The 27,507-nt window shown below is 43.4% G+C and overlaps 1 protein-coding gene and 1 non-coding gene across 7 annotated transcripts in view; both read right to left on the bottom strand.

Annotated features, from left to right (window-relative positions):
* ACTR3B (actin related protein 3B) overlaps positions 1-27,507 on the bottom strand; it is an 84,713-nt gene that overhangs the window by 26,512 nt on the left and 30,694 nt on the right. For 2 of the 6 annotated variants that reach the window (XM_025451995.3, XM_025452059.3), the window contains 7 exons: positions 25,743-25,867; positions 24,721-24,831; positions 14,204-14,299; positions 12,549-12,656; positions 9,738-9,881; positions 6,408-6,581; positions 4,550-4,642 (listed from right to left, as the gene is read on the bottom strand). In XM_025451995.3, coding sequence (XP_025307780.1) covers positions 4,550-4,642; positions 6,408-6,581; positions 9,738-9,881; positions 12,549-12,656; positions 14,204-14,299; positions 24,721-24,831; positions 25,743-25,867 — 851 coding nt within the window. Of the gene's footprint in view, positions 1-4,549; positions 4,643-6,407; positions 6,582-9,737; positions 9,882-12,548; positions 12,657-14,203; positions 14,300-15,174; positions 15,253-24,720; positions 24,832-25,742; positions 25,868-27,507 lie in introns of those variants that run through there. The other 4 variants (XM_025452050.3, XM_049094713.1, XM_049094715.1 and 1 more) reach the window with 3 other exon arrangements.
* On the bottom strand, positions 21,469-21,573 carry LOC112664667 (U6 spliceosomal RNA). The gene has a single exon (XR_003139875.1). It is a non-coding gene; the product is annotated as a U6 spliceosomal RNA (small nuclear RNA).

Here is a 27,507-nt window from a genome sequence, read left to right as displayed (position 1 = left end):
CACCTAGGCAGCTTGTCCCTCAGGGCTCAGCACATGGGATACTTCCTCTTTCCAGTCATGAGCTTCTGTAGGTGAGGACCAGGTCTCCCCAACACCGCTGGAGCTCGTGGCAGGTGCTGAAGCCACTAACAAGGAGGCCCAGCAGGTGGGAAGCAGCAGCGGTGATGGGAAGAGAGTGGCAGAGCAGGAAGACTGAGCTGGAAGGACGCCGCCTCATGGCACTTGAGCAAGGCCACTGCCTGTTCTGCTCCAGTGTCTACAGTGCATCTTCCAACTAACAGTATCTTAGATCTAGTTGTTCAAACCCACAAATGCACACATCTGTGCGTTTCACGAACACAGAAGCTTAGCTGAAAGGCTCCGTGACAAAGCCAAGTCCACACTTAGCAGGAGGGGAGGGAGGAAAGCGGGACCAAAAGAACAGAAGGAGTCAAAACCATGAAGCCCCAGGAGAACCCCTTCATGACACCATGCAGGGGCAGCTCAGGAAACTGAGTCCACTCTGTCCTTTGCAGGTGGGAGACCCGAGTGCCTGGAAGCGAAAGGAGCCTGCTAGGAACTGTTTACGACATCCTTCCTCAGGGTGGCCCACCGAGGCCACACCTGACATCCAGCCTGTGAGACCTCGTCGGGAAGGCGTCCTGATGCTGGGCTTTCAAAAGCAATTCTCTCTCCAACAGGCTGACCATTTCCATCAAGTTCCTGGGAACAGCACCTCCGGCCAGCCGCACATCATCCCAGCAGCCTTAGCAGAGCTGAGTAAACGCAGCAGAATGGATGGTCTGGAAGCTGGAAACCTCTACCATCTGGCCTTTTGCAGGAAAATCACCCTGAGGAGAATGTGCTGTGACAGCCACTACCTGGCAGGTATCTGGAGGCTTCTCTATTAAACTTCGACGCACCCAGCAAGCCCCGTGTTCTGGAAACAAGTCTCTTCTGTGGTGGCCAGGTAGAGCTGGGGTGCCCAGCAGACATTCAGTCACCCCTCCCCACCGCCCAAGCCCAGGGATGCCATGGAGAACAGCCGAAGTGGCCTGCCAGCACTGCGCAGGTGCCCAGTAAGGCGATGCTCTAGGTGGTGCCGCCCCACACGATGTGTCCCTTGAGCAAACACAGAAACCTTCACTGCTGAGCATAGGGATCTCAGGGGCAGGGTTCCCTGTGATGCATTCTAATCTACTCTGGTATCTCATGAAAGCAGCAAAGGGGTGCGGTGCCCTCTGTGTCCCCCTCTCCCCACGGGGCACAGAGCCTGGCCACATGACAAAGGAGAAAAGCACGGTCAGTGCCTCCTGCCCCCAATCAACCCTACTTGAATTCTAGGCCACCTGCAAGGCTGCGATAACCCTGCAGAGGCCACCACAGAAAAACTTGGGTGGCTGAGGGTGCACAAGTCTGACTCAGCACCAACACAATAACTGCAGCCCCTCCCAAGCCACGGGGAGATGGCAGTCCTAAGGGTGGTCAGGGACAGGGCTTCTGTCTTTGGAGACTCATTCCCCTCCCACATTTGACATAATTTTCAGTGTCACGTGGTGAAACACAGATGAGTTTTCAAAGATGTGGGATGCAGCCTGGTCTCAAAATCCAGCTGCACCACTAAGTGGCTACATGACTCTCCTGCACTTAACTCCTCTCAAAGCTCAATCTTCTGATCTGTAAACAAGATCATCGTCCTCAACACGTATGTGAGGAATAAAAGACCAAGTCCCTGCACGTGACAGGCCTCTGGGACACAGCAGGGCTGCCAGGCACAGCGGCCACCTCACAGGAGGAGAAACCACAGCTACCTCACAACAAGGCTGTGAGGAACATGTTTCATCCAGTTCTCAGCTCGTATCACTATTTACCAAATGCAAATGATGTAATTTCTTCAAGAGAAATCTGTTCACAGATGGAGATGCTCAAGGTTGTTTCTGAACAAGGTAAGGGGCACCCAGATACCAATTAGGCACAAAACAAATCTGAAATTTCCAATCATTTAAAAAATTACACTTAGCAGCTCAAGCACTTTCTCCAACTTCCTGAGCACAGCACTGATAGAAATCTGAAACTTTAAATATATGTTGGTATGGGGTCCCTGGGGGGCTCGGTCAGTTAAGCAACCGGCTCTTGGTTTTGGCTCAGGACATGATCTTAGGGTCATGAGATCCAACCCCACAGCCAGCTCCACGCTCAGCATGGTATCTGCTGGAGATTCTCTCTCTGTATGCCCTTCCCTCAACTCATTCGCTCTCTGTAAATAAATACATAAACAAAATCTTAAAAAATAATAATAAATTGAGAAATATTAATAGGGTTAATGTCCTTGCATTAGTGTCACTGCCGGTCCTGACTGTCCCCCAACCACACTGCACAGCGGCCTCTGCATCCCATTGCCCGACCCTCGACACAGGCTCTATGCTCACCACCTCCAGCCCCCAGCCCAGCCATGGGCACAGCCACCAGCACCAAGGGAAGGTCTCCCCACACTTCTCACCCACCTTCACCCCACACCCCCTGGGCGGATGACCATGAAGTGAAGTGACTAGCTGGTATTTCCTCACTTTCACTCCATGAGAGTCACCAGGTCTCACCAGCCTAGGGCTGCTGGTGATACAGCCCAACCTTTCTGTCAGGTGATGACAGGGAGGTCAACTTAGCAATTTAGGAGACAAAATGTAAGCAGGGACTACACATGTGTAGCTTCTGTGGCAGCTATGGGGAAGTCACCTGGAAATGTCTAAAAAGCAAACAGAATTGGAAGCTAGATCCCCTGAGTGGTGAGGAGACAAAGTATCCGGATCTGAACAGCCTCTGCAGAAGACTTTCTCACTCCCAACCCCCAAAACTCCTTTTCCCTCCTCCACTTTATAAGTCATACTCTCTCCCACTTGTAATCCTTCTCTCTGATGACTCTGTTATTAGCACACTGTTGTTAGCAACTTAAAGATTCTGCACCTGGAAACGGCGTCCCAGTGTAATTACTGGTCACAGGAAGCAGCAGGCGCCCCACAAGGAAAGAGACGAGAGGCCGGCCGACTCCTCCAGGTGACCCCAGGGAAAAGGAAAGATGGTCGCGTCTTTTCTAAGCAGCAGAGACTGTCCCACTGCCCAACCTTACAGTCCCAGTCACTGGGGATACCGCACCTGTCCTATGACAGGAGATGGCAAGTGGAGCCAAAGAAAGCCTGAGCACCATCTGCTCCACTTGGCCCACCTCTGGGGCCCGGTCCACACAGTCTCCGAGGCCATCTCTTCTTCAAGAAGCCTAGAAATCCACTGCTCATGAACTAAACTGTCCTGAGAAATGTAACCCCATGAGGAGCAATCCACAGCAACTGGCAGAAGCTGCGCACACTTGCACATGGTGCACACGTGCTCCTCGCCTTCGGGGAGGAGATGGCACAGCCGGCAGCATCTAGTGGGAGTTAAGGAGGGGGATCAGCCTGGGTGATGCTCACAGTAAAAACGGGAAGCCTTAATCCCCTGGTCTGCCTTCAGTTCCCCTTCCTTGCACTTTTCACTGGAGGAGAAAGATGTTAAGAATATGCAACAAATAAAAAAAGAATTATACTTTGTTTTCACCTATAAAAAGTTCTCTACATAGTGAATTTTTTCCAATCATAAAAATACAGCTTGTCTAGCTATAAAATTTCTAATAATTTTAAAATACAAAAGGTAGAAAGTAAAAGCTATCCATTCCTCACCCCCAAAGATCCTGCACAATCATTCAAATCATTTTCTTATGAGCACACACAAACTCTATACCACATGGTAATACCACGTGTAAATTTTGTAACGTGCTTTCTCACTGAACAATACACACTGTAGACATCACTCCATTTGAAGTTAGCCTGATTTACCTCACTCTCCTCAAAAACCACTGTAAACATGAAACAAGAATCACTGAGCCGGATTCTCTGTCCTGTCACATGCCACGCCTGGAGCATGGGTAAGGTAGGCCGGAGCCGGGGCCCCTGGCGGACAGTGGGACACTCTCAGGCAGAAGTCAGTTCACGACAAAAGCCAACAGACCTCCACGTTCTGCTCTCAATATGTGGCTCAGCAATATTTCCTTTTATCCTATAATTACATGGGCTTTTTCTCATTTCAAGTTCCAAAATTCCTTGTAATCAAAGAATTCTGGAACAAATATTACATGAGCATTTTCTCTTTGACTGTTTCATCTCAGGCTCTAACTTCTTCTGGCAACACCACACTTGGCACCAAACCTAAATATGCAAGAAACAGGACCAGTGGATTTCACAGAAAGCATGAGAGGGAAGTATCACTCTTATCTTTCAATTAACACACATGGTCAAGTGTCCAAGGGAAAATACAGCTTGCCAGGTAAGAGTAGAAAATACTAGAATATTTAAATATTTCCAGTTAACTGAGTCATACATCCAAATATTTAGGTCATCCTCACTCTAAGAAAAATATCTTACCTTCACACTGGCCTTTAACAAAGCCTATCAAACAAGAGTGCAATAGGAATGTCTGCATAAATGTCTGATAGTCTTTAATGCTAAAGTGAATCAAAGCACCTTACCCAGGCAGCTTATACCTTATAGAGCGGACGCCGCACATCGATGGGGCAGTTCTGTATTACTTCATCAACGACATCTGAGATGGACTCCATAAAATCTGGGTTGGCAAACTAAATTTTATATAAATACAAAAGAAACATTATACATTTCTCTCAATAGGACAAAAGAAAAATTCTTTGAAAAAGTAACTTTAACAGACACAGAATCTACCATACCCCTAAAAACTTCACACTGGAATGTATAATATGTCAAATGAATTAAATGTGACTGTGTCTAAGGATGAAGACATCCCCTCGAGAGAGGAGATGGGTGGGTTTAGTGAAGGGAAATCATCAAACTGAACAAAGAGACCAGTCCTGCATTAGGAATACATGGTGTATCATGCTGATAAGAGACTATAAAAGCCTGTGCATGGTGTGCATATATAAGGAGAAACACCATGAGTACATAATGAGAATAATGCTTATGAATATACACATTATGAAAAAAAAATTAGGATAGCCCGGGTGGCTCAGTGGTTTAGGGCCGCCTTCAGCCCAGGGTGTGATCCTGGAGACCCGGGATCGAGTCCCGCATTGGGCTCCCTGTATGGAGCCTGCTTCTCCCTCTGCCTGTGTCTCTGCCTCTCTCTCTCTCTCTGTTTCTCACGAATGAATAAATGAATGAATGAATGAATGAATGAATAAATAAATAAATAAATAAATAAATAAATAAATAAATAAAATCTTTAAAAAAAAATTAGCCAAGATATAACAACAACAAAAACAAAAACCACAGTCAACGAAAGATCAGTGTGGTGGGCTAGGAGATCAGAGGAGGGGTGTCATATCTGATGATGGTGGCTTTTTTTTTTAAAAAAAAGCAGGCTCCACACCCAGCTCACGACCTGACCTCAGAACTTATGACCCTGAGATCAAGACCTAAGCTGAGATCAAGAGTTAGACACAACCAACTGAGCCACCCAGGTGCCCCCGACCTGATGACAAAAGCTTTAAAATGAGGCAATGGACATGGTCATAATCAAGCTACTGAGTGAACAGCCTTATACTTAATTCTATAAGCTGAATATGCTAAAGTATAAACAATTCAATTACATTTTAAGCACATGTTAAAAATCAAGAAAAGCTTTAAAGTACTTTAGTCTCAAGGAAGGAAGGTAACATTTAGTTACTCTCTGGCTGTTCACCAGACACCGTCAGTTTTATGTCTGTTTTAAGTCAGTATCACCAAAGGCACGGGTGAACGAGCATGTTATTAGATTACAGTAACTCAGACATTTGTGCCACTTCCACCAGAATACAAATAAAACTTAAAATGTTGCCTCATTACTGCTCCTGCAAAAGTAATCATTCTTCGTGACTAATAGTCAAAATGATGACATCTGTAATTCTTGGAAATAATGTAACTAGTGGAAAGGCTGGTCCTCCTCCGACAGAAGCTCTAACTGCCCTGCAGGACAAACTGTCCTGGGTTAGAAACTGGCATTAGAAAGGATGGTCACAAAAGAGGGAAAGATTCTATGTGACCCCACTTTTTAAGAATGACGCAACTTTCATTTGGTCCCTGAGACCAACTAATTTTCATATTCATGTGAGACTGATTGTAATTCCATTACAATCCCATTACTCTTCCCAACCACCCATGGTATGTATGATGGATCACTATTTAACTATCAGGTGTGTCTGTGCAGATGCAAACTGTAACAGCCAGACAGACAAACCACACGAGGGCGCCATGTTGCTCGCACAGCACCCACGCGCACGCCAGTCTTCCTCAGGACAGGCCTGCACCCAGCGCTGATGTCAACGCACATGAGGTGGCAGTATTGCTCTACGCATGCCTTACTTTGGCAAACTCAAAAGGCAAACCTCTTACCTCTGGGTGAAAGAAAATTTCAGGCCCCAGGAATCTTTCATAGCCAACATCTATAATGAATTTCTTCTGGTTGATCGCATTGATACCCGTGTATTGCTTGATCCACTTCCGGGGATCCACATCATACTTGGCAAATTCCTTGACTATGTCAGGGCAAATATAACAGTATTTCTCCTGCAGCCAGGAACACAAAGACGTCACCAAGGATTAATGAGGCAGAGTGCCTTCCCTCCAACAAATACCCAGTGACCCGAAGCATTAAACACAGCAGAACTCCAGTGTGGACACGTTATCAGGCCTCCCACTCTGTTGTCTTTCACAGCAGACAGGACTGGGCTTTGATTCTGAACATGCAAGTCTGTTTTCTTTGCAACTCAGCTAGAAATCTCAGCCTTCCTCTATTAGATTTTGTTGCCATTTCATCTGAAACAATGTCTAAACATGTCTACCAAGTGTCCTGTCTCCTGTCATCTTTCCTTACTCCTCTGGGGTCCCCCATGGTGCTGACCCAGGCACTCACTGCTGTCCTCCTCTGGACCAGCAGACCCTCACTGAGTGCAGTAGACTAATCCTGATGCCCACCACCATCAATGATGCGGCTGTTAACCTGCCATGCAGTCTGACATGGCACAGCCATGGGCTCTGTGACAAGTATTTACTGGGTGCCTAGGCACACGGGAGGTTCAAAGGGACAAGCATACACACAAATTCCTGACCCCAGGAGCACACACTCTGAGAGCTGAACAATAAGCAACAGCCATAATAAATAAGTAAATGACACAGTATAAGGTGATAGATGCCACTGAAAAAATAGTAAAGTCAGATGTAGCCAGGAGGACTGGGGGTCCTATATGCTGCTGCTGCAAGAGAGAGAGAGAACCTGTGGATAATCTTCATCCTGGCATTAGCGGCCAACCTGAAACGTACACAACATTCCCTCAGCATCTGGTAATGCTCAATTGGGAATCTCCGGGTGTGCCATTTGTCCTCACAGCTAACCTCAGCAAACCAACAGGTGGCACTTGGGTACCAGCTTCTGAAAGTAAGCTTCTTGTGGGCAGAGCCACGTGGGCTGTTCAACACCTGGCACGGTGTCAGGCACACAGCTGGTGCTCATTACACATTTTGGAAGTTCCTCAGGTGTTTTCCTGAGCAGGTGTTTTCCTGATATTAAGTTCAAAGTGTTTTAGAATCCCCGAAACATATTCTAATACCATCCTTAATATACTCTAGCAGAATTAGACGACCAGAAGGCAAGGTGTGTTACCACGTTGGGTTCCCTGATGCTAGAGACGGTGAATCAGTCAATACAACGTTAAATCTACCAAGCTGGAAACAAGGACGTTCAGCTGTCAGAGGCCTGATCGGTTCCTCATGGCATCTCAACTGCTCAACCGATGGCACGAAATGCCGTAGGAAAGCCAGGTGCAGTGTAGCAGTGTGAGTCTTAAATTCTGGACTCATGCTACAAGGATGGTGTGCCATGAGCTCCACGGCCTCAGGCCTGCCCATGAGCATGGGAGATGGCCACAGTAGCCACACGGCACTGGGGTACCATCCTCTTTCCAGGATCTCTTCCTTTACAGGAAGCTGAGAGGCGACAACAAACACTGGGCTAATCCACACAACCGGGCCAGCATAGCACATCTGGAGAGTATGGGAAGACTCCCAGCCTTCACACCTGAGCAGGACACATGGTCATAACCTAAATGGCAATTTCAGAATCACAACTGGACCCCAGACAGCCTGTGAGTAAAGTAAATATTGTCACAGGGACCAGGATGCACAAGTCATTTCACTCAGAAATCTTGACTAAAAATGGAACTCTCATGCTCACCAGACTGGCCCCTGAATGTCAGGGAAAGAAGTCTGATCCTGATTCACATCAGTAATAGATACAGGTGACGAAGGAACATGGGTCAAATATCCAAATCTCTTTCATTGAAGAAAGGCATGGAAAAAGGGAAAATCTTGGGAAATATTTTGGTCTCAAAACAAAGTCTTATAATACTTCTGTTAAACTCTGCCCTCGGGTTTGCTCAGGGCAAACTGTTCTAGCCCTGGAAGTACTCAATCCTGGACACTCCAGTCCCAGGGACACTGGGGCAGCTGGCCACCCTACTAGCAGGAGCCCTGGCCTATCCCAGTGACCTTGTCCTAAAAGTACCACTGTTTTTACCAAGAGTGGCATGCAAAACGTGGGAGTCCTCTCTGGTGACTTTCTTCCAACTTGCCTATTACTGGTACTTCAATGGGAGGGAAGGGGGTTCAGGCTGGCCTCCCCTTAAATTCCACTGTGCTCAGCAAGCATGTCTTCATGACATGGGAGATGCTCATGATCACATGTCACACCTCACAATTACATTTCTCTCTAAAAACAAACAAGACCCTCTCCTCTTCATGCCCATGGTAATTATTCTTGCATTACTAAAAATCTCTTGCATTTTGGCTAAAAAAATAATTTGTCCTTTTTTTGAAACCTAGAAAGAGAAGTTACTTCAAAAAGGGTCCATCAGGGGATACCTGGATGGCATCGGTTAAGCACCTGCCTTTGGCTCAGGTCATGACCTCAGAGTCCTGGAACCAAGCCCCATATCCAGCTCCCTGCTCAGCAAGGAGTCTGCTTCTCCCTCTTACCCCTGCTTGTGCTCTCTCTCTCTCTCAAAAATAAAAATTAAAAAAAAAAAAAAAAAAAGACTAAACTGATGGGTCAAGTCAAATAGACCTTTTAAATAAGAACCAATGAGCCATTTTTCTTCTAATCGTACGGATTTAAATTCTAAAACTTCCTGTAACTTCTCCAGCTGAATAACCAGAGTCTAGGAAATACAGATGGTTTTTGTTTAACAACTTCAGATTTAAGAACAGTATCACTCTCCCCTGTAATTCTCAGGGCACAGAACCTCACACAACAGGTGCTAGACCACAGCCTGGGTACTGCCTGACTCTGCAGAACTCCCAATACTGCTGGTGCTGGCTCCTTAATCCAGACGTGAAGCCCAGAGGGAAGGTGCCCTCCACTACCTGAAGGTTCCATCCAATTAAATGATGCCCTACTCCGTGCACCTGTGCTCAACGCCAGCTACCAAGCTGTCCTCACTTACAGCTGGAACTTCCACAGTGTTTACATTTACAGGAAAAGGCTAAGCTTTGAGGCTTTCAGCCCCTTAACTCAAGTGGTAAACAGAGTACGACCCACATTCTCTGGAGGGAAGGGGAGGGGAGGGAAGGGGAGGGCAGGTGGGAGCAGGGGTGACAGTAGCAAGGGGAAGTGTCCAAACAACATTTCTCTCTCACCCCCAAACAGGCCCATTTCCCATCTGTTTTTACCTTAATGGCTTTTGCGGTCTCCAGTGATTGCTCAGGAGGGATTCCCACCTCCCTCTCCCTTAGCAGCTGCTGAATGAAATACGTAATATCTCTACCTGCAATCGGGATGTGTTTGATGCAGCTTCCAATGACATAACCTTCTGCCTGGGGAGGAAGGAAGGCAGAACAATGGGAATGAGTAACTCCAGCAGGGAAGAGCTCCCAGGGCTCTGGTTCCCGGCCCTCATGGTACAACAAGCATCTACGGAATCCCACTCTGGGCCTCTGGGCAGCAGCGCTCAGGGCCAGAGGTTGTTTCAAATAACTGCCCACACCATTCTGTGAACACAACCTGAGACTCTCCGTAAGGCCTGAAATGGTTACATCAGGAACGAAAAGAGGAAAAACCAGTTCATTTCCAAAAAGTCATGTTGTCAGAGCAGGAGACTTTTATGTTCCTCTAACAAAAAGGAAAAAGCTTTACCTATAAACTATTAAACCAACTATAAACCTACTTCTGTTTAACAGTCAACAATTTGGTTAAGTTCATAGGGATGAGACTCAGACAACCGAGTTCAAATCCTTGTCCCATGACTGAGTGACCACGGACAAGTGGGTCAGCCAGGTCACCCAAGGCCTTCACCACAATATGGGCAAATAGTCCTGCACGTGCTTTACAAGGGGGATGTAATGAAAGAGTAAGGCAGGCACGTAGCACCATCCGGGAGCATGTACTCGGTACTTGCTATGCGGTCCCATTTAGTGCACTCGTGAGACATAACTCTGCTAAGTTACCCTAAGCCCTGTGCTGTCTGAGGCCAGTGTTGGTCAGGGGTTGGGACCCTCTGGCTCGGCTGCACGTCTAGGGTGCCAGCAGGGGAACTGCAGCCAGGAGTTCATGCACAGGCTGCCCCAGCCCAGCCCTCATCAGCCCTGAGGGCACAGCTTGGAAGCCAAGGCTTGGGCCCACACCCTACTCGCTCTCCGGGGGCTGGTAGCCAGAGTGGAGGGCTTCCTCCCACGGGTCCAGCAGAAAGAGGGGACACCCCAGGTTCCACATCACAGCACTGGCTTCTGTGCTGCCAGCTCACCTCACCTCACAGGCAAATCGGAGCTAATGATGCCAGCACTAGACACAACACAGTCAGCAGTTAAGCTGTCAGGACAGGTGCCTGAAATCCTCTCATGTGTTTTCTGATGTACCTGAACTCTAGAAGTAAAAGATTGGGCCTCTCCACAGAGTCCAAGATATTTGTGAAATATTTTAAGATGGAAATAGAAGATATGCACAAATTATTAAAATAAAATGATCAACTTAAACTCACAAGAATACTAGCTAACACAAACTACTCACAATTATTATTTTCTATGCATTACATGTAACAGTTTCTAAAATGAAGCCGACCAGTATTAAGTATTGGTTTCATCACAGCATTAAAAACATTAAAAAAAAAAAAAACAACCCTACACGTCCAACAATAAGAAAACAAATGAGTGAATTACACCCCATACCTATATGATGGGCTATCATGCAATTATTAAATATTTCTTTACAGAATATTTAACCATAAGAAGAAACATTAGGGATAAGTCAATAAGCAAAATATGATTTCAAGATCATATTACACAATTAAGATACAAAAGTAGACTTAGAATATTCCAATTTTGCCTAAAATGTGCATATGTGTGCACCTAAGAAATAGAATCAGGAAAGCTCTCCAAACAAAAGCATAGTATGGTTCTCTGGGCAGGTTTATGGATCATATCATTTTCTTCTCCACATTTCTCTGTTTTATACAAATTTTGTACAACAAATGTAATTTTTATAATCAGAAAAAAACTGATAAAAAGACAACAGATAAAATTTTAGGACCACTTCCTCTGTGGGCCTGTACACGGTGTGAAAACTGTTTTGTTTTCTTCTCCTCATTTAAGACATGGGATGGGCCAAGCAACAGGCCCTCCAGCATGTACCCCCAGGGCTTGGTCTGCACTAAGCTTTGAGGGCACAACCTCAGAGCAAAGGCCGATGCCAGGATTTTCCAGTCAGCATCACACATCAAGTGGCACTAACACTTCACAATGACCCAGAAAAGGAGGAAGTGTGCTGAGAGGGGACTGAAGGTGCTCCCAGCTCAGATTTGCAGATGTCATCGGCTCCTGCCCCTTCTCACCCTAACCCTCTCCCTCAGGGGCCCCAGGAGGGAGCATGGGACAATGTGGTTTTTCTTCTTCCTGACTACAAATGTCTCTTGAAGCCTGAATTAGGAATCACTTCTATAATGTTTTGAAAATTAAAACCAAAAAGTGACACTGCAGAGCATTCTGCAAGTCAAAATGTACAGTCAGTCTCTCCTTCTTCGTTCTTGAATACATTTTTAAAAAAACAAGAAGTAATTCCTCTAAAGCATAAGGTGGTCAAAACCATACATATCCTGTCACAGAACACAGCGAGAATCCTTCACATGATCGTGCATCACACCAACAAGCTTAGATCCGAGATGATGTTGACCCCAGCAGTGCGGCATATAAGCCGGGAAAATTCCACGGGTGACGCTACCCCTGGAGAAGCAAGCAGAGGCCACGGAGTCCAAACCACGGCCGGCATCCTGCCTGCAGACATTTGCCACCACAAATTTAAAACTGCCAATGCCACAGTTAAAGGGCATCTGTCTTTTCTCATCTACCTGGGTTTAAAACTTATCACCTTTTCTGAGTACAGCCATGACATTTAAAGCATTTAATTACAGGAATTTTTTTCTTTAATTTCTTCCCTTACCTCAAAATTAGGTGAGGCCTACCAGAGAGTGAAGCATTGAATATCCTGCTTACCACTGGGATAGCGTGAGTGACCCCATCCCCACTGTCAATGACGATCCCGGTTAATGTACGTTCACCAACTTGTCGAGATGTCCATGATGCAGCCAAGGCCAGCACTGCCTGGATTGAAGACCCAGAAACCATTAGCACACAGAGAAATTTCCCAAGTCTGCTGCTGCTTCTCAGGCTCATCCATAGTTCTTCCTTACTCAGTCCAAGTAACCCTCAACCATCCCAACCCTCCATCTCTGCCCTCCCCAAATTCAAATTCCAAATTGCACAACACACAAATTAGTCTACCGAAACTGGACGGGTCAAGTTTCCAATAAAATAAATCAAATTTTTACAAAGGAAAGCCCATGAAAAAGGAACTTTCACTACAGAGTAAGAAGATTTTAATGTGTAAACCACCAGGAACATTCCCAGTGTGGGTCCACAGATGGGCTGCAGTAAGAAGATCACTTGTGGAATTTATTAAAAAACAAACAAACAAAACAGATTACAAGGCCTCACACCCAGAAACTCTAATTTGGTAGGACTAGGGCAGCGGTTCTCAGCCAGGGGCAATGTCATCCCCCAGGGAATCTTTGGTGATGTCTCGAACCAGTCTGGATTGTCACTTAGGGAAGGGGAGGCTTGTGGTAGTGCTTCTTCTAGGGGGTAGAGGCCAGAAATGTTAAACATCTTGCAACACACAGGACAGCCTCCATCACAGAGAACTGCCCGTTCCGGAAACCCTGGTCTGAGATGAAGCCTGAGAATCCGTACTTATATAAAACACTCTCCAGGCAGCCTTGATGCACTTGGCTGTGGTTCAGTGTTTTCTAAAGTATCTCCCTACTCCTTGCAATGTAAATAACCTAGGGGAAGAGGAGATTTCTGGTTAAATAAATTTGGAAGTGTTGGAATAAACAGATTTCTTCAATGCAGGCATTCTCAGGGCCTTTACTAATGCTACTCACTAAGAATCACCACGTGCAGGCTACCATGCATGGGATCTCCCAAATTATTTTCCTATGCAACTCCTCTTCCTTTTCTTTAAAAGGAATTAGTATGATGCAGAACACATTTTGGGAAGCACCTATCTCATTATTGCCCCAAATTTCGGCCAATTCCTTTATATAGGATCACAGGCAAATAACCACGGCCAAAACCAACAAAAACCCCCACACTGTGAACAAGTAACTTCAAAGGAAGTTCTCTAAGTTCGCGGAACCATAGGAGCCCAAAATCCATTGGGGGGGGGGGACCCCTACAAGTATAAACCCCTAAAGGCATTTATTTTCTTTTTAAATAGACTCCTTAGTATCTTTCCTCTATTATGATCAGGAGTGAAAGAAGCAAAAAAAAAAAAAAAAAAAAAAAACCACACATCTACATCCCATTCTTGTCACCTAAAGGGAAACACATTAGGTTTTAATGCATGTGAAAGCAGCCAGGTAAGTCCTGTATGGACAGTGTAAACATAAAAACATAAACCACAGAACATGTTCTCTACAGCGTTTGAGTTCAAACCCAAATGGGGTGGGGTGTGGGTGGAGGGAGAGGGAGAAGAAGGCACACACAGCCCAACTCTCCCATGGAGAGCCCTTGGAATCACCGTTTGTTTCTTCCACTATAAGACAGCTAAGGTGTGCTGGGAATTGTAAAAATAACGTTGTTTTTACCTGAACCGCAATGTAGAGTCCTGGTACATTAAATGATTCAAACATAATTTCAGCAAGATATTCTCTGTTTTCTGGCGTGTTCAGTGGAGGCTCTGTCTGTAAGAAAACATTTGCTATATTTAGTGTTCACCCAAATTTCCTGTAATTACATCAGAGACATAAAAAAATTAACCTAAAAGCATGTTAATTAGGATGCTGTACAACTCCCTAATTTTACAGATAGAGTACATTTACAGTGATTAATTAAAGAAATCTGGCTGCAGGTCTTAAAAGCTTTAAGATGGCAAAGACCTCTCTAAACATTTCTGCTCTTATTAACCACCCCAAAACAAGAACAAGTCACAGAAAAGGAAATTCCTTCTTCAATAACATAACACCTACGACACCCTGAAATGGAAAAGACCAGCAGTAAGCTGCCAATGGCAGAAAAAAACTCAACCGAGACAAGCGAAGACAGACACTAAAAGGGAACACGAGTGACTCTTGAGTCCCAGGCGAAGAATAGAGCTCTCCACAGAGGAGCAAAAGCAGCCAGCCCTGGCTTGGAACAAGAAGGTCAGTTTGAACAGAAGAGCCTGAGGAGCCTCCCAAACCCCACCTGCCCTCAGGGCAGGAGGCAGGAAAGTGCAGGCAAGGGAGCTTTACCCAGAAGTCTCCCGGTCCCCAAACCAGCCTGAACTCATACACACAGTGAGTCCAGGAAGAATTGTTCCCCTTCAGAGGTGAGGAAAGGGTGCGCAGAAACCAGCCAGACATCGTATGGAAATGCTAAAAGGAAATGAGAGGGGAAAGAGAAAATAGGAAAAACGAACGGCAGACAAAACACACATGCCCAGAAAGACATAAAGACAAAGCAAAGCAGATACAAATCAAGACCAAGAACAGCTCGAAAACTTCAAATATCTATTTTGAAATCATCATCCCCATAATCAAATAGGAGGATTATAGAAAGATAAAAAGAATAAATAAACCTGCTTTTTGTCATTCAGCAATACGGTGTGAACATTTTTCCATGTCAATAAATACGGACATACATCACATACTTAATGCTGCAAAAAGAAAAAAAGAAGAATAAATGAAAATTCTCTGGGCCTTTTGGCAAAAAAGTCCACATTACCCTTTATTATAGACTAAACTGTGTCCCCAAAATTCATATGTTGAAGCCAACCCCCAAAGTGACCATATTTGGAGACATGGCCTCTCAGGAGGTGACCATGGTTTCATGAGGGCGTAAGAGTAGAGCACCAATGCCTTCCTGAGACAAGGAAGAGATACCTGAGAGCTCTGTTTCTGCATATCAACACAGAGGAAAGACCTCATGTGCATAGCAAGAAGGTGGCCACCTGCAAGCCAGGAAGAGAGCCCTCACCAGACACAACCCTGACAACGCTGGGATCTTGGACCTAAAGCCTTCAGAACCGTGAGAACACAAATGCCTGTTAAGACACCCACCCTGTGGTATTTTGTTACAGCAGTCTGCACAGACTTTGATACCTTTCAAATGAGGAAAGTACAGCTGGCCCCAGCTATTGGCATGACTTCATGTAACACTTGGGGTCATACTTACAGTCTTCTGATCCAAGAATTCTACAACTGGCCACACTGCCAATCAAGCACATTACAAAAAGAAAACCATCCGTAAACATACAAGAACTTGGAGAAGCCCTTGGTGATTTAACTCTATTAGATGATAAAGTTCGGCCAAACAAGAAAAATGCACAAACTACAGCCAAAGACTTACAGTGAGCAATTAGTCCATTTAGGATGTAGACCTAAAGACTGCTCTTTTCTGGGATTTATAGAACAGAATGTAAATGTTATAAATTAAAACAGCAGAAATAATATCAAGCTGAAAGGTGTAACAGGAGAGAATATAAAAACAATGATACCCTCTTATCATGGAATCAAACATACTGTTTTAGACTGATTAGGTATCAGAGGCATTAGTACACCTAACATTATAAATGTCGATATCAAAACAAGCTCCAACCAAAAGCAGAAGGTAGAAGAAAGGAATATGGACTATGTACCAAATATGGAAATTTGGCACATTTCCAAAATATGGAAATTCATATTTCCATATGTCCATATTTTGGAAATGTACCAAACTGCTCATTAATCACAGCAGGAATAGTTAATCACCCCTAAACAAATACAGGGTAAGTATATACAATCATAGTTACACTGAAAAATGTTTTAAAAAATACCAAATTATTATAAAGCATACATACTCACTACAAAGCAAAGAGAAAACCAAACCAGAGTTTTAAAAAATTAATACATAAATAAAACACTTTAAACACAGAAAGTATAACATAGTGTATAATAGCTCATCAAAGAGCAAACATGTCTGTCACAGAGCAGCATGCCAGATCTATGGAGTTCAAACAAGAGCTCTGAAGTCCTGGCAGTTAGGTTAAACCCCAGCCCTAGATTTTACTGTTTGGAAAGTGATTTTCTCTTTCTGTGCGAAATTAGCACCTACCTCACAGAGGTGGAAAGATGGAGTCAAAGCAAACTGCTTATATCAACTCCTGGCATGTGGACTGTGCTCAATGAAAGTGAGTTATTATTACTAAAATAAAATCTTCAGCACACACAAGTGAGAAACTCACCTACTAAAAAGAAAAAAAGTCTCTCAGCTAAGACCATGAAACAAAATCAAATTACATTCCGCAGGTAAGAGAGCCACCTAAAGCAAGATGCTCCAGAGAGGTCAAAGGTCAGCACTGTGCATATTAGGGGATGAGAAACAACCTAAATGCCGTTGTGAAGGAAACAATTAAGTAACTTATGCCATGTCCATAATGTAGAACACTGCAGCAATTAGGAAGAATGAGCTCTATCTGCACTGTTACAAAACAATCCATGATAAACTGCTACAGAAAAGACAAAGGCGTCTCCATGTAGTCTACATTCTTAAGTGTTCTTCAGTGTCCGTGATTTTCTAACGAAAACTTCAGAAAACAGAGTTTGGGGAGTGAAACAGGGAATTCCACAGGCTCAGAGGATGCTCTGCAAAAGCAGACAAGGGCCAGAGTTCTGCTTCACAACAATGTGAACAGTTAACACTATCGAAAGACAGGTTTAAAAATGATAGGGGGAGGGGTGCCTGGGTGGCTCAGTCAGTTAAGCATCTGCCTTCCGCTCATGCTGTGATCTCAAGGGATCCCTGGGTGGCTCAGCAGTTTAGCGCCTGCCTTCAGCCCAGGGTATGATCCTGGAGTCCCAGGATCGAATCCCACGTCAGGCTCCCTGCATGGAGCCTGCTTCTTCCTCTGCCTGTGTCTCTGCCCCTCTTTCTCTGTGTCTCTCATGAATAAATAAAATCTAAAAAAAATAAAATAAAAAGGTTGTGACCTCAGGGTTCTGGGATGGAGCACCCCCCCCAATCGGGCTCCCTGCTCAGCCGGGGGTCTGCTTCCCCCTCTGCCCCTCCCCTGTTCATGCTCTCTCTCACTCACTCTCTCTCTCAAATAAATAAAATTAAATGAAAAAAAATCAGGAGAGTAAATTTCACATTAAAAACATTTTTGTCACATATTTATTTTCTTAAATAAATAAAAAAAAAAAAAAAAACCAAGGGACGCCTGGGTGGCTCAGTGATTGAGCGTCTGCCTTTGGCTCAGGGCATGATCCCAGAGTCCCAGGATCGAGTCCCACATCGAGCTCCCAGTATGGAGCCTGCTTCTCCCTCTGCCTATGTCTCTGCCTCTCTCTCTCTCTGTCTCTCATGAATAAATAAATACAAATCTTGGAAGGAAGGAAGGAAGGAAGGAAGGAAGGAAGGAAGGAAGGAAGGAAGGAAGGAAGGAAGGAAGGAAGGAAGGAAGGAGAGAAAGAAAAGAAAAGAAAAGAAAAGAAAAGAAAAGAAAAGAAAAGAAAAGAAAAGAAAAGAAAAGAAAAGAAAGAAAGAAAAAGAAAGAAAAAACAAGGTGTACAAGTTGTATATTTTGTTACCATTCGTATAAAACAAGAGTTTGTGTGTAATCCATATGCGTGCACACAACTACCTCTGGAAAGATAAACAACTGATTAATGGAAAAAGGTGGTTTCCTCTTGGAAGAGGGTCTGGGAACCAGAACAGAGGTGAGACGGGGACATAATTTACACTGGAAATCCTTCTGCATCTTTTGAATTCTATGCTCTATGCATGTATTACCTCATCAAACAAATCTAGCAACCCACCAGCTGCCTGCTCTGGTGTAGACTCCTGCACAGCAACTGGTACAAAGCTCAAACACACTGCCACAAAGAAGTTTTAATCACTGTAATTAGAATCAATGTATTCCCTGGAAGGGAAAGAGAAAGCAATCTTAAAGCACAGGAGAGAAATAATGAAATCATACGCAGAAGCAGGTTGTAAATAAGGAATCTGAAAATCACTCAGCAATCACTTCTGGGCCTTTTGGCTAAGATCAAGTGAAAGTCACTCAACACTGTACTACTTATGTGAAGTACCCACCTCAAAGGGTGGAGAGTAAGTTTGTTAATACCTGTAAAGTATCCAGCACATGGTTAATGCTATAAATGTTAGTGTTTATTGTTAGAGATTTCTTTCATTTAAAGCACATGATCAATGGCAGCAGTCCAACAATATTGGCTACAATATCTCTTGCTTAAGGAACTTCCTATCCACCTGAAAAATGGGCCTAATATGTATCTACCTCAAGGTTGTTGGTGGAATTAAATAAATGAGTTAATATGTGTAAACACTGGAGGGTGAAGCCTGGGCACTCAGCACATACTCAAGAAATTCACCTATAAGTGTCAAAAAATGCTATTCATACTAGCAGAAATAACATACATTGACTAGAGAGATCTATCTTTTTTTCTATACTTTTTTTCTCACCTGGAACAGGAATCTAAGCACTTGTAATAATAAATTGTTTAAAAAAAAGGGGGGGGGTGGCGGCATTTAATGGAAGAGAGACAGCATTGGGAGAGAAAAGGTTTAAAAGGTCTGAAGAGCATGAGCGCAGGTCACATAGGTCAGGGAGTGCTTCCTGCCCACCAGGTAAGAGCTCCCTATGTGGTCTGGAGCAAAAGGTGAGCCTACAGATTAACTCTGGCTCCCAAGATCTTTCCTGGGTTTTAAGTCCAGTGTCAAATCATGTTCCAAATAAACCCCAAATGGATAAAGATTTGTGTTTAATATATGTTAAAGTGATAGATGTTCAAAAAAACATAGCCTACAAAGGCAAGAAAAAAAATCAACTGAGAAAAACACATCTGGTGCTGACAAAACCTTCCTACTATATGCAAGAGCTCAGAGGACAGACAAAACATGCATACAGTGGGATCTTAGTCCTAAAAAGGAAGAATATGCAGATACCAGCTATAACATGGAGGACATCAGGCTGAGAGGCAGAAGCCAGTGACAGAAGGACAAACCCTATGTGATTCCATGTATGTGAGGGCCCTGGAGCGGTCAGATTTCACAGATACGGAGGGTAGCAGGGTGAGGGCCAGGGGCTGGCAGATGGCGACTGGGATGAGTGTTTAATGGGACCGTTTCAGTTTGGGACGATGAGAAGTTCTGGATGAGATGGTAATGATGGTTGCACAACAGTGTGAATGTACTTAATGCCCCAAACTGTACATTACAAATGGTTACAATGATAAAATTTACAGTGTGTACCTTCTATCACAAAAAAAGAATTCTAAGAAAAAAGTTCATTGGAATCAGCTGTGAGAGAAGCAACAGCGATGCTGAAATGCACAAGAGCACAGAACATGAATGGCAACTCATGGGAGGAAATAAAACTAATACATGCATGAAAAAATGTTTATGGTCCAAGTTCTCAAAAAATGCAAATTAAAAACAAATCGAATCTTTATCACATCAAATAATGAAAAATGGTATCAACCAACACTGACAGGTGCGCACAGTGGCCTCTGTACACTGCAGATAGAGCATGAGATGGTAAGCTGAAGACTCATACGGTATTAATACTTCTAGACCCCAAAATCAAACACAGAGTTATAGAAAAAAAATGTTATAAATGTAGAAACTGTATGTGCCAAGATAGTTTCTAGTAAAAATCAAGAAACTGGAAACATAGTAAACATCTACAAAGAGCAGAACCGCTCACCAGACTCAGACAAGAAGCCTCCCCTAAACAGATGGAAGCCCTGCAGGGAGGGGGAGAGATGGGGCATGTGCTGCGTGTGCATCATCTGCACATGGGAGCGCAAGGGTTACATGGAAAGATGGCAGGTGTTAAGAATTCCAAGCAGCGTCCCAGAGAGCACCTCTGAACATTGTCCTGCCCACAAATCTGTAAAGGAAGAAAATCTTGCCACAGCAGGTGAAGCTGGGGGGGGGGGGGGGGGGGGGTGGAGTTTCAGTGAAACTCCCAAGACAACCTCCTGACTGCTGCTAGATCTACACCCGGGAGAGACGCAACAGGGGCAGGACAGCACACCGCACAGGAGGAAGCACACTGTGGCCTGTGGGCTCCCCAGGGCAGGTGGCGCTCTCTGTACAGGCAGCATCCAGCCAAGATTTCAGAAACAGCTAGATTCTTGTTTTGCCACCTTTGCCACCGTGCTCACACCTGTGGTCACGTTTATCTCCATTCTCCCCACCGCCACACTGACGAAACAGCAATCACTCATAGATAGGAGGTGGCCACGAGCCCACAGGAAAAGCATTTCCTACATGTCCTTGTGGACAGGGGCGACCAAGTGAGCAAGTTCAGGCCAATAAGAAGCAATAGCTGATAGTTAGTGCATGGCTTCTAGGAAAGCTCCTTATAAAGTTAGGACTTGAGGAGTAGACTCCTCCTTACCCTTAACCCCTCCTTCTCTCCTGGAATACAGATGTGATGACTGGAGCTGCAGTAGCCAACTTGTGATCAAGAGGCATCCTTAGAATAGAAGCCATATGCTCAAGATACTGAAGCCCAGAGATCTCCAATAATACCAGAGAACTACCATACCAGCACTGGCCTCCCTACTATTTCTATCAAAGAAAAATAAAACCCCTAACTTGTTTAAATGACTGTTTTTTACACTTCTATTACTTGCTGCCAAACAATTCACCACCTGTGAAGAATTTACACTAAAATCTATGTATTTCCATTTAAGGGAATGTTTATGGTATAATTAGGTTCACCTGGTTCTTGAATCAAATTCAGCATTAAGGGCAACATCCTCAAGGGTTCTGAGAAACATAATCACAAATTCATTTCTTCCTCAATCCTCCATTTCTCCTATGCTTCCTACCAGTAGCTGTTCCTTTAAGAGATCAATTTATTTATTTTAAATAGGAACACTTCACGAATTTGCATGTCATCCCTCCACAGGGGCCATGCTAATCTTCTCTGTATCATTACCACATTAGTGTACACTCTGCCAAAGCTAGCACAGATCAATTTAAATACAACTTTCCCAACATTATGTAGAACAAGATCTAAAATACAAGTATTGTTTTTATTATCTTTAAATACTGAAGCATATGATTAAAACATCACACGAATAAATGTTTTTATCCATAACAATGGTAAAATATAATCTGGTATTGATTTAGAAATGAATAATTAATCAGTACCATAAAAATTAACCCATATTTCTAGATAAAGATAGCAAAATAAACACATGTACATAATATTGCTCCACTCCCATATGCCTCTATAACGGCAATAAAGAAACCTTTCTAAAAATATAAATCCTCAAGAAAGGCAGAGTGGGAGAGGAAAATACGCTGGAATCTGGAAAGCACATGGCCAGTGGTGACTAACTCAGCAAACCCAATTAAGTCAAGCTCTGCACTGGCTGGTGGCTACTGTACTGGACGAGCAGGTCCAAATCATCCTGAGAACCAGGAAGGAGACTATTATAACAAGTCAGGAGTACCATGTGTGACCATTACTTTTATGTCTCAACTTCACTGGTCTTAAGGATGCACAGAGAGCTGGTTTAAACAGTATCTCTGGGCGTGCTATGAGGCTGTTTCTGCAGGAGATTAGCATTCAGCCGACTAAGAACTGTCCTCAATAATGTGTATGCAACCAGAATAGAACAAAAAGACAGAAGATGGGTGATTCTCTCTCTCTCCCTCCTCCTTCCCACCTTACCTCTCTCCCCCTGCCTCTCCCTCCCTCTCCCCACCCTCTCAGTTGGGATGTCCATCCTCCCTGCTCTTGGACACTGGAGCTCCTTTTTCTCAGGCTTCTTGAGCAGCATGTGCTGCTTGCTCATTCTTGCTTGATTCATATTCAAAAAGTTTGCAAATCTCTTCTGAAGTTATAACTCAATTTCTACTCAAAAGCACTGCAATTCTTTAAAATACACGATTCTATTTTGAACTCTGGGCAACTCAGTATTGAAAAGAGTACAGTTCCCATTTGCTATCTGCTCATTCCACATGACCAATTTGACTTGAGTCTCTGAAACTTCTTGAAAAATATAAGCTGTAATGAGCTCATCCTCACCCTGTATGTTCAGATGTCTGCTCACTGCAGTCAGAAAGAACAATTCTGTGAGCTACTGAGGGACCTATAATCTATACCTCTGAGACTCCCTAACACCAAAAACCTCTCATCTGATGCAGCGGTTCAGTAAATGTCTTCAATTAACTTCTGTGACTTGGCCATAAATCTCTATTCTTGCTTTACTTCCCTTTAACTGTCCCATTAACTGATGATTAAGGGTATAAACCTGAAAGAAATTTACCATTCTCACCACTTCCTCAAGCACCTCCTGCAACAAATGGACTTGCAGAATTGAAAGCACAATGAACAGAGTATAATATTTTCTTATCTTCAATTTAATAAACTTGATTTTTTTTTAACATTCATTACAGATACTCATTTTTGGCAAAAGTTTGCTTTTCCATATGCAAACACCTCCATTTCCTGTGTTTTTTTTTTTTACCTTACTGGCCTATATCTATGCCAGCTAAATCAGAAAAAAATTTCTTTTAGGAGAAACTTCCTGTGTGGCTACTTCCTGGTGGTACATGTTTGCTCCACAGGCCTGCTCTGCCTAGAGTGAGAAGGATGGCTCCTAGCATAGCAAGCCAGGGCAGACAGAAGGAAGCAGCTGGGCACAATGCCTGGCCCTAAAATCCTATCCAACAGGTAGTTATGTGATGTGCAGGAGAAGGAAAAATGCCAAATATGACAGGTGGGAACCTGTGATTTGTTTTGGCTATAAAGACAAAGCCACTCAGACACTGTCAGTTTCCTGGCTCCAATATCTTACATAAACCACTATATACACAGAATGTAGAAAATGTACAATGGCCTGTAAAACACAGGACCCATAGTTGGCAATTCCCAGTTGTGAAGGTACAACCAGAAAAAAGATCAGAGCACTTTCTACTTTCAAGAACTTGCTTTAAAATAGATATTAAATATATGGATTCCACTAACTACCATAATAGCCTTATAGCTACCACATTTTAAGTCTGATGATTCTAAAGAACACTCCATATTTAACATTAGGAAGAATTACGTAATTGGATCTAGGACCATTTGACGACAATATACTTGCATGGAAAAAATCCAAAGCTAAATTACATATGTTTTAATATGCAGCTTCTGTTACATGCAACTGCTCTTTATATATATTAAAGTATTATGAACATGTAATTAATTTTAACTTAAAAAGAACATTTCATGGGAGGAAACACATAATGTTGAGTAGAACTAGAAAAGATTCTATAACCAAGAGACATTTCTCATTTCTCTGCAATGTTTTATTTGCACAAGACCAATTAAGTACCGTAATCAGGGCCCATAACTCAGCTCAACTTTATTTTATAGTAAGATTTAAACCCTGAGGCACCTGGCTGGTTCAGTCAGAAGAGCATGAGCCTCTTGATCTCAAAAGTCATGAGTTCAAGCTCCACAGAGTGTAGAGATTACTTAAGAATAAACAAATTAAATAAACTAAAAGGGACTCCTAATTCTTACGAAGTGCTTCAACCTCTGAAAGTATATAAACCAAGAGGTGGCACAAAGGGGCTTGGGTGGTCACCCTGGGGGCCTGCAGAAAACCAACACAAGAAGCCCCACTGGAGCCCTAGGGTACCCAGCCTGGGAACCACCCCACTCTGGCCTTCCTGTGCTGAGAGACAATGAGCCCCCTCAGATTTTAGACGCTTCTGTTGAGCCTTCTGTTACTTGCCAAAAAAGCACCCAATTCATACAAATAGATTTAACAAGAATTAAAAACTCTCCAGAGAAGAATATCTTGAGTTTAAAATCTAAGATAGCTCAGTGGTTGAGCGTCTGCCTTTGCCTCAGGTCATGATCCCGGGGTCCTGGGATCCAGTCCTGCATGGGGCTCCCTACTCAACGGGAGCCTGCTTCTCCCTCTGCTCCTCTCCCCTGCTCATGCTCGCTCTCACTATCCTTCTCACTCTCTCAAATAATAAAATCTTTAAAATCTTTAAAAATTTTTAAAATAAATAAGAATAAAAAATACAATCTAAGTAATCTGAAAAAATAAAATCTAAGTAACTTGGAATATTGAGGGATATAGTCCTCTTAGCTGCAGTTACTCACCATTAAAAAGTAATGATCCTCAGGCTCAGCTCGAAGATACTTAAAAATCACTTGTTCCATGAACCTTTCCATAAGATCCCAGTCCTCAATAATTCCATGTCTTATTGGCCACTATGGCAAGAGAGAGCAGAACACATCAAGCTTGAGCTCACAGCAGTAAGAGCAGGAGCCCAACAACGCTGGCCCAGGACAGGCTGGCCTGGTAGGCAGCACGGCCTGGTGCACAGGCACTGATGCTCATTCATGGGAAGAAATAAGAGGCACATTAGCAGAAACATTCACTATACTACAGTTGATACTCTACTGTGCCCACCTCTAAGCATGAAGAACCATCTTTACTGTGGGTAACAGATGGAAAAGTGCACACCATCCACTGCGCACTTCAATCTGGAGCTTTTTTTTTTCTAGAACAAATGTCTACTTAATTTTTGTCCTTTTTTTTCCCCTAAATTAATCAATCTGTAACTTCCCATATCTGACAGGTTAATTAATCAACCTGAAATTTTCCACAGGAGCAGATCTTGTTTTTGCGTGTAACCCAGCACTGCCTGTGTCAGTTCTACCTTCCAGAGTTCTGTAAGTTCACTGGATTCCCTGCATCAAAAATACCCCATTCAAAAACAACAAACCTTCTTTTAAAACATAAGAATAAAAAATATAGGGCAGCCTGGGTGGCTCAGCGGTTTAGCGCTGCCTTCAGCCCAGAGTGTGATCCTGGAGACCTGGGATCAAGTCCCACATCAGGCCCCCTACTTGGAGACTGCTTCTCCCTCTGCCTGTGTCTCTGCCTCTCTCTCTCTCTCTGTGTCTCTCTCATGAATAAATAGTCTTTAAAAAAATAAAAAATAAAAATATGCCCATAGCCCATAAAGTACAATTTCTAAAAAAAAAATAAAATAAATAAAATAAATAAAATAAATAAAAAAAACAATTTCTAGATAATCTGCCATTCTGCACTATTCATTCCACTGCTCTGCTCTTGGCTACACAGTTAAAGAAGTAAATTCCTCTGAGGAGCTCACCTTCGTGGCATACGTGGGCTTATCTATGGCCTCATCCCCTATGAAAAAGTCCAGGTCGTCGACTCCCCTCAACACCCTCCTCTGGGCTTGATCAACTACCTTTGCCGACTCTCTGATGGCAATACCTTAAAAAAAAAAAAAAGCACAAAGACTTCCATCACTATTCACATTAAAGGATAATATAATCCCCATGTATGTACAAGCACATTTTCAATGTTAGGGTTTTATTGGGGGTGGAGGCAGTTCACAGAAAAGACAATATCAATGAGTACATAAAATACAGGAACGAGTTTTATGTTGCAGTGTTATTTTTAAAATGGTACAAAGGAACTTAGCTGATCTGCCTTTAATCAGACAGAAATGACATCACTAAATCTCTTACTTTCACCTAAAGAAATCCTTCAAGATAGTAAATGAAATGCCCATGGACTGTATTATAGGCTCCAAATTTTAAAATACAATACAGAAGTAGACAAAGTTAAAGATATGATAAAAAGAGAAAACTGAAAAATAATACCTATACACTCTAAGTCATTTTACCAAAACTCTGTATCAGACAGATTTAAAATACGTATTTTTAATCTTATTATAGAAAGATAACTGATTACATTAGGAGGAAAATAAAGAGATTGGTGGTGAATATCCACTGTGAAAAGTACAATAATCAAACAGCTGTATTAGGTAAACGTATCAATGCTTTTATGATACATTATTGTAATAAGAGTTTAACCTTGACATTTGGGAATATACTTAGTAAATAAACACACAGGACTCCACTCTAGAATTTAACATCTAATGAAATGTGGAAGCTTCACAAAGATTCAATTCTCCATTTAAATTCCTAACCCCTGGACACCTGGGTGGCTCAATTGGTTAAGCGTCTATTTTCGGCTCAGGTCATGATCCCAGCGTCCTGGGATTGAGCTTCCTGCTCAGCATGGAGTCTGCGTCCCTTTTCCTCTGCCCCTCTCCCTGTTTATGCTCACTCTCACTATCTCAAATAAATAAATTCCTAACCTCTGGTCTAACCGCTGAGCTCCCATTAACTCATCTTCACCAAATTTATTCCAAATTATTTTTAAAGCAGACTATCTGAAATCCCCAATTTATTACAAATGAAGAATCACAATAAAGATATACAAGTGAATTTGAATTCTTTTCCTCAGAAAGGCATTGTTTGCAGTAACAGGTGGAAGAGGTGAAAAGGAAAAGGTCCAGGAAAGAAACCACTCTTCCCACCTCCTTTCCTCACTCCAACTCACTGCCACGTTTGGACTCAAAGCTTCTGAGTTACAAAAGGGGGCACAAATGTAAGGGACAGGATTTCTGCAAGACTGAAGAAGCAGGTGTGGTGTGAAAATGCCAGGGGCAGAGCCTAGTGAGTGTGTTCATGCCAAAGCCGGTAAGCATGTCCAGAGCCCTGAGGCTGGCAACAGGGCAGAAAAGTCTGATGGGCCCTACCTGACTGAGGCGATCTGTAGAAACAAACAAAACGACCTCCAAAAACTGACCACGCCACTCAATGGCACAGGGACAGACCTCACACAGAACCATCTGATGCCCCCCCCCCAAAAAAAGAACCATCTGATGCACACATCATGTATTACAAAGGGCCCCTAGCAAGATGGCTTGAAGCAGACCTCAAAGTCTTCATGCAGTGTGCCAGTACAAGTGACAGATTCTATCCTCTGGGCAAGATCAAACTTAATTATGCATGAATTTAGAATTAAACTGCCAAGTCAAAATAAAAAATTGTGAAGAGACA

The sequence above is a fragment of the Canis lupus genome, chromosome 16 (genome assembly GCF_003254725.2).
Source record: "Canis lupus dingo isolate Sandy chromosome 16, ASM325472v2, whole genome shotgun sequence".
NCBI lineage: Eukaryota > Metazoa > Chordata > Mammalia > Carnivora > Canidae > Canis > Canis lupus.
This window is presented reverse-complemented; position numbering and strand designations above follow the sequence as displayed.